This window comes from Gavialis gangeticus, unplaced genomic scaffold, assembly GCF_001723915.1.
Source record: "Gavialis gangeticus isolate Ggan-Ray unplaced genomic scaffold, GavGan_comp1, whole genome shotgun sequence".
NCBI classification, from domain to species: Eukaryota; Metazoa; Chordata; order Crocodylia; family Gavialidae; genus Gavialis; species Gavialis gangeticus.
Window position 1 is genome coordinate 133,343,778 of NW_017729025.1, and position 8,197 is coordinate 133,351,974.

General features: G+C 43.6%; 1 protein-coding gene across 1 annotated transcript in view; it reads left to right on the plus strand.

The window, feature by feature from the left end:
• Positions 1-549: 549 nt before the first annotated feature.
• EIF4G2 (eukaryotic translation initiation factor 4 gamma 2) overlaps positions 550-8,197 on the plus strand; it is a 54,040-nt gene continuing 46,392 nt past the window's right edge. The window contains exon 1 of the mRNA XM_019519967.1: positions 550-924. Coding sequence (XP_019375512.1) covers positions 550-924 — 375 coding nt within the window. The remainder of the gene's footprint in view (positions 925-8,197) is intronic.

Below are 8,197 nucleotides of genomic sequence, written 5' to 3' on the forward strand. Positions count from 1 at the left end.
AGAAGTGGGCCAAAAGTATTTCTGGTCCACTTCTGGGTCTGCTGGGAGCGTGCTTGGGCCCCCCCCCCATCTTGGCATTCAGCCACAGGGGGACCCCGGGTGCCCCCCCCTCAGACCCAGGAGACACCAGTCGCCAAGCTGGAGGCCATGGGGGAGGGCCCCCTGTGCGCTCCCCAGTGGACCAGGAAGTGGACCAGAAGTGCTTCTGGTCCACTTCCAGGTCTGCTGCCAAGCACACTGGGGAGCCGCCCGTGCTTCTGTGGGACGCTGCATCCACCCCAGCACCACAGCATTCAGACCCCCTGCTGCCTAAAGGTATGCAGAAAAAACATTTAAAGCTGTATCTATATCTGAAACGCCAAATCTGTCCAACTCTCTCCGAATCGATTGGGAACCCTCCTATTAAAGGGTCTTCTGTGTCCCAGGAGAGAACAGGAGGAAGGACCCCATATAAGAAAAGAAAGTTACGGGGAACAGAATAAACAAGAGGGAGAGGGAACAAACATAAAAGCTAAGACAAGAAGAAACTGTTTACCTACAGCAGGAGCCATGGAACAGCGGGAACAAGAAGAGAAGCCTGAGAAGCTCATTAGCCACGTCTTTATCCAGCTGAGGCCAGCTGATGACGTCACCAACAATCACCAGCTGGCGGAGATACAAATGGCTGACAGCAGAGAGAAAGGGGGAGGGAGAAGAGACTGGAGGAGCATGTGGTCACAGGACCCACTCTGGGAATCCCTTAGGAGAGGAGGAGCACTCCTCCTAAGGAACAAGGAGCTAGAGGAGGCTCTCAACGCTGGTTCGGGCAGCGGCAGCAGGGAACAGGTCGTCAGCACTGGAGACAAGCCAGAAGCAGCCCTTGTAACCCACAAAGGCAGCAACAGCAAGGGGAGCAGAGAAGGGCACACAGAGACCCACAGCATAGTAGGTGGGAGTATTGGGAGGAGTGGGGAGGAGGAAGAAGTGGCCCCACTGGGAAGATTCTGGCAGGAGCAACAGGAAGGGCTACAGAAAAGTAAGGCACTGGCCTGGGACACAGAAGGTAGCCAGCCATACACAGAGGAGCCACGAGGAACCTGGACTGGGATGTTCCAGAAGGGGGAGAAGTGGGGCAATATAGGGCTCGTGGAGAAAGCTAAAAAAGGGGAAAAGGACGATCCAAGCAGGAGGCTATAGGTATACAATCCAAGCAGGGATCATACCCTAGTTAAACCGTAGGGAACTAGGAACCGGTACCCGATGGTAAGGGACCAAGGAAGGGGGCTACCCAGGTTCCCAGCAAATCGGTAGACATATTATTTTTTGGATTTCTTTTGTGTTTCCTGTTGTGTTTCCCCATGCGAAGGGGTTGAGAGGTCAGACGGGCTTACATAAACTAGAGTAATTGTTGCAGGGCCCATAGGGTTTTCCATTGTGATTCAATCCTGAGGGCAAGAGCTCATTCTAAGTGAATATAGGTTCTACGTCTGGGACCCTCAAGCATAGAAAGCCCAGGACAGGAAGAAAGCCAAGAGGCCTCACAGCACCAGAGAAGGGGACGTGGCCCAAGAAGACTGTGCAATCCATCGAGGTGGCGTAAGGTTGGAGTGTAAGGGTGGCAGAGCCCCGCAAGTGACTGTCGGGCAGACCGTGTGCCATAGAAAGACCCCAGGTAGTCAACACCCCCACTGGGAACATTCAAAGTCATGGCAGACGAGATAAGGCAAGACTACTCCAGGAGTGAACAACTACTCAGCAGTTTACGAGAGTCTTCAAGGCGTACACCACCCATTGCTCGGACCAAGGCTGCACAGGACCAGGTGTTTGAGGCCCAGCGGTCACACTCTGATTTGATTTGGATTCAGAGATTTGGCCACCAAATCGGTCCAAATCTCCACCGAATCAAATCAGGGACCGAAGCTTTGCACAGACCTACCAGACAACTCACCCCTGGATCTGGCCCACAGAACTCACCAACTGCCAGATTTCCAGTTTTCAATTGCTGTTCATCATACAAATTTGCAACAGGGAAGCATTAACCCCTGCATGTTGGCCAAGCCAACAGTAATTCTGGCCATCATGGTGAAAAGCCATGTAGGTCAGCTCCAGAAGTGGATTGCCTGGCCCAAGGAGGCCTCATAGTCCAGATCTGGTATCCTAATAGTTTTCAGTCTCTATCAACAAGAAGTACATTTGAACAGGGAACATTTAAATGAGAAAATACTCCTCTTTGTTACAGTAGCAACTCATGGAATATCCAATGTGTCTCAAAATGAGAAAAAAAAATCTAGTTGCCTTGAAAAGCTACATTTTCTTAAATTGATTAAGGAATTAAAATCAGACAGTAAATATAATATACACGCTGAACAGTAATTAAAAGGAGTAAGTAAATTGACTGTCACAAAGGGTATGACATACCATAAAAATGTTATTAATATAATAGCTGCTTATTCTAATGCACGGTAAAAAATAGGCCTTTAATAATACATAAATAATTATATTTGTAGTTAGTAATATTTTGTTTAATACTAAAAACAAAATATTTGACCTGTTTCCTTGGCAGTTAACTGGTGAACCTCAGAGTGAGTGTACTAACTTCAGTGAGATTATTTTGGATTTATATCAGTTTGATTACCATGTTTACTCAAAACTAAAATGAGGTTTTTTTCCCCCCATTCAAAAATTCTGTTCTACGCAAACAGCACCTAACATTTTGTACTCAATGTTACTGAGTGATTGCTTGTTAACAAGGTAATGCTGGGGCCTAATTTATTGTTAACCAGGAAAACAATATGAGAATATTTTTATTATCTTATTTAAAATGGGACCATATACACATTCTTTAGCATACCTCTAATGGTTTATCCCTTATAAACAGTGTGGTGTAGTATTGTCTGAATGGCAAATGATAATGGAAAAGTGTAGCATTTTATAATGCCAAGTAATTTTCCATTAAAGCTTTAATATTCATCAGAAATATATTTCTACAAAGGTGAAAGAGATACAATTATAAACCACTCCAATATTGCCCAAACTGAAGAATTTTAATTTATGGTCAGCTTTATTTGGGTAACTGTGATTATGAGAAATATTTCATTCAGGAGCTGATTGTCACAGCAATTTGTTTTAGCATGTTGCCTAAACAAGAAGATGCTCAGTGGAATTAAGAGCATTTAAAACTAGCAAAAGAAAATATTTTTATACAATCCATAATTAAATGGTAGAACTCACAGAGGTGGGATGTTATTGGGGCAAAAGGCTGAACAGTTCTCAACATTAAATACCTATATGGAAAATAAGAACATTTATAGTTGTATTAGGTAATATACAAACTAAAAAGGGATGTACACTGTTACCCTATAGGCCATGAGCCAGCTACTAACTGACAGAGTTGGTTAATAGGAGGGACGAGGAGTTGTCTTTCTGTCAGGTACTGTCTAGTGGTAAATGCTAGAGCTTTCACATCTTTTAAGCAGCAGTTGCTAGCTACTGGCAGGAACAGGATATCAGACTATGTTACCCAGTATAGCAATACCGTCAATCCTAAAGCACACATATAGGGATGTCACTTTACAAAAAGGGTGTGAACTAAATTTTCTGTGGCTCCTCCATTCCAGTGGATAATATTTAGTAGAACTATGCATCATTTATTTCCAAAAGTACAAGTACACTAAGGCCAAAGGTACATTTCTTATGCACAGATTATAAACATTGTACACAGATTATGATATTGCTTAAATATTTTGCTACAGACCTGTATAAATAAGACTCTACGTGAAGTGTAGCAAGACTGGCCAGTTAAGGCAATACTGGTTCAGATTCCATATGTATGAAGGTAACAAATGTCCATGCTTAACATTTACTAAGCCCAGATAGTTACAGCTGTGACACCCGTGCACCTAAAATTTTGTACTCAAAGTGATTATTTGCCAATAAGGTAAAGCTGGGGCCTAATTTATTATTAACCAGGGACACAATATATAAATATTTTTATTCTCATTTTCAGCAAACTGAAAAACATTTTATTCTCATATTTAGCAAACAAAAACCAGCTTCTGGGAAAATTACATGTGACAGGCTCATGACCACCATGCCAGCCAATAGGAGTGCCCTGCCTCTTGAGCCACATCACACCTGGATCTATTTACCCTCCAAGACTTGCTGCTTGTACTGAGTTTTACCTCGGGAGGTGGTGATCAGTGGTCCCTGTATGACCCAGTGTGATTTTATTGGCATGTCTTCTGTGGGGCTTCTCCTCCCCTACATCCCACCCCTTTCCACTTGGGTGTTTACGATCAGCTTGGGTGACACTCAGATGCAGTGACAGGGCCTTCTCCTCCTGTGCTGGGGCTCAGTAAGGATGACGGCTGTAGGGGGTCTTGCTGCTGTCCTGTATGCTCTAAAAACTACAACATAAATGAAAATCCAACTTAAATAGCTCAGATGGTGCAGTGAGCAGGTCAATGATGCCCCTGTACCAAACGCTTTCTTTATGCATGTGGGTGCCTCACTGCTCAGCACGCCCTCCACTCACCCACCTTTAGGTTTCCAATGCCTCCTGGTGGGCAGGCTTTCTGGTCCTGGTTCTGCCCATCCTGCCACCCAGTCAGGTATGATAATGCTGCACCCCGCCATGCCTAGCCAAAGGTTATGGTGCTACCAGTCCCCCATCAGCAAATTCAAGGTCCAGGGACACTCTGCTGGGACATGTGGTGCCAGGGAAGCTCTGTGCCAGGTTTTACCCTCAGTGGATGCCTGCTGTGCCCACCAGGCCACCCTCTCCCAGCTCCATTTGACCTCTGTATTCCTGTGTGGGTCCGTACGGGTGCCAGAGAAAAGTGTTGGGTCCGGGCTGTGCAATCTGCCAGCTGCATCAATTGAGCTGATGCTCAGTTGGGTCCCTGGTGCCCTGCCAATGACCAGGGCTTTCTGGAATTTCTCAGGGAACCTAGCCCCAGGGAAAGCAACTGGCTTCCAGTCAGTAACAATGAGTGTGTCCAGGTCCTCCTCAGATGCTTCAGTGGCGGGACACATGCACGCTACTTTTCTGGATATACTAGCCCTGGAGGGAAGTGCTGGGTCCTGTCTGGCTGCGGGGAGAGCCTCCGGCTCTGCTGCTGGTGCATCCATGTGCTCTCCCCAGGTTTCTTTAACCCTGGGGCCTCTGGGCCCCGTACCAATGAGCAAAACTCCTTCTGGCTGCATGGTGCCGGCTGGCTCGCCCACAGACCAGCCACATGGACGCTGGCACTGCAGTAAGTAGGGCAGCCCATCACATTACGTTTATTTCTTGCCTGCAATATTTTTACAGAAAAATATCACTAAAAAATACACTTGATACACCTGATAGACTTAAAGAATATAATGATTATTCAGTGTCTTTAAAAGAGATTTTGGGTTGGAGAAATAATGCTAGTAGAACAAATAGAAAATGAAGTGTTTGGTGCCAACCTCTGGACTTCCAGGACAGGAACAGATATTTTTATACTTTTACTGGTATAAGTGATTGGAAACTGGTCTAAACCTATGACAGAATGGATGTTCAGCACACACCGGTTTAAAAAAGACAGAATCCGGTCTAAGAAAGGTAGCTTGTATGCTTCCCCCTGCCCTTCTCCAACCAAAGAGCAAATGCATATTCTATTAGCTACCAATCTAAATTACGCTGCTTACAGAAAACTATATAACTTAGATCAATTCCACATTGAACTTTTTGAATGTCTATATTTAGCCCCAGAGGCTCAGTTAATATACATAGAGCTTGGTCTTTCAGGAAGTTGTACGATAAAAACTCTGATGGCTTAGATCCAAAGCCACACCTAAATGGTTAGTGATGTCCTTAAGAAGATTCTTGAAGGGCCCAGTCTTCCCGTGACCACTTGCTGAAATTCTACCTAGTTAGGAGGACTGATTAAGGGGTGATTGCTTTGGTTTTTTTCCAGTCTGAAGATTACTAAATCATCCCTGCCAAAGATGACCTGTATGGAGCTCATAGAATATTTCTGAAGAGAAAATATGTACACATAATCAATATTTTTTTAAAAGATCATGTGAGAGTATCCCTACAGTCTACTAAAATGCCTTCACCCTAGCCCCATCAAATTGCACAAGCTAAATAGTGCATTATATTAACTATTTTTCTTCAACATAATATAAACACTTGCCAATATAACACTTGTCAATATAAACGTGTTTGTCAAATGATGCTGTGTTTCCCTCTGGTTAAAGGTGAAAAGAGTACTTTTGTTTAAATGGAAAAATAAAGAGAGTTTCCCCAGCACTTAGCCCTTCTTTCTATTGCACAGATATAACAAATACAGAGTTTGCTACAAGCTAAAATGGAAACATTTGTAAAAATACTTGGTTAAAATATTGGCAGCAACTTATGGAACAAGGAAGGAACAAATCAGCAAATGATGCAGTATAGCACTAAATGATTTTTGTATTTTAACAGGGCACTGAGCAGAAAATAGGGTAGCTGATTTGGACATGGGAAAAGGATCAGAGTGGCATCAGAGGATAAGGAGCCTAAAAGGCTGGCCCCTATTGTTCTAGAGCAGTGGTGCTCAACCTTTTTGCTTGGCAGGACTGATGGGCATTGCCCAGTTCATCTATGGGCCAGATCCAGCCAGTTGTCCTGCTCTGGTGCCCAGGGCCGGCATGGCAGGTCTCCATCCAGCCATGCAGATCGGACAGAGGCAGCATGGCATGAACCTGGCCCCACAGGGGAAAGGGGCTTGACCCTGCCCTGCAGCAGGGAGGTGATACGGCCTGGTCCCATGAAGGGAAAGATATGCAACCCTACCTCCAACCCACTGCATTGGGCTTAGGATTTGGGTATTTGGCAGGGGGAGGGTGGTGGTATTAATTGCCACTGCTCCCCCACAACCAAATTTCCTCCCATGGGAAGCCCTGTGGGTCAGATGCAATAGCTCTACTGGCCACATTTGGCCCATGGGCCAGAGGTTGAGCACCCCTGTTCTAGAGGAAGGGTTATATGGTTCCAAACTGGAGATATCTGTGATCATGTTAATGCTTTTCTTTTAAGTTTATAAATGTTATATCAGCTAAGGAAAAGAACCTGCAACTGTCTTGTTGAGTCATTCCAGCAGATTGCACTGTATAAATACATTGTGGGTTGATTTAATGTTTATTCATGTACCTATAAAAACATACCCCAAATCCTTTAATTGGCACGTTCCCCACAGTCCAATTAGACAGCTCCAATTTAAGACAATTTACATTTGTCAGGCTAGATAGTTAAGTTTGTACAGGTTAAGTTAGCCATCTCATTCCACCCTGTTTCTTGATGTAAAAAATGTCACTACTACTGTATGTGTCTAAATTGACTTATTAGATATGTGAAGGCTGACAAAGTTGGCAAAAGCAGCAAAGGTGAAGGTTTTGCAAACGATGTCGATTTTTTCTTGGGTTTGCAAAATTTGTTTAACTTTTGCAAGCAACTTTTCTTGTAATTTTCAAGTAATTCCTTTTTCAAGGGAGATTAAGCTTTAAAGAATGCATGGTTCTATAGATGAAGAAAGCATCTGCTGCATATGGGTAGAAGACCACCCCTCCAAAGAAAACAGAAGATTCTACTGTATACAACCATTCTGTTTACTTTTTTGATTATGTACTCTGATCCTTTCGTGTTATTTCTGCAAATCTTTTTTCTCTCCACTACCTTTCCTCCTATCTTTATATCAATTTTTTTTATTTTCTGTCTCTGCTGCTTTTTTTCCATCTAGTCTTACCTAAACAGAATACCAAATGATATAATGTTCCATTTCAAATCAAATGCCTAACTCCTGCTGTCAAGTGTTTTGAAGCTAGCAAAATAAGTTCATTCACAGTAAAGAGCTCTTGTGCCTTCTTTCATATGCTTAAACTTTCTCTAAAATGGAAAATTCAATATATTTCTTTGTGTGACTATCATACTTGTGTAGCCTTCACAAGATTATTTTCTGTACATTAACAAAGCCTGAACCTCATCTAGGTTGTTTTAATAGCCATTTTAATGGCATAAATCTAAAATATCTTGCAGGCTCTCAAGTGCAGGAACATGTGTTCAAGGACTGCTTTGAATCATCTGCCCAGCTAATTTGCAGGCCTGAGCACCTATGTGGTAGGTGTGAGTGGGTGGAACTTATTTCTCAGCAGCATGTCCATACTAAGTGAGTTCCGGTGCTAAAATGGTTTACAAATAGAGGTACTGTGA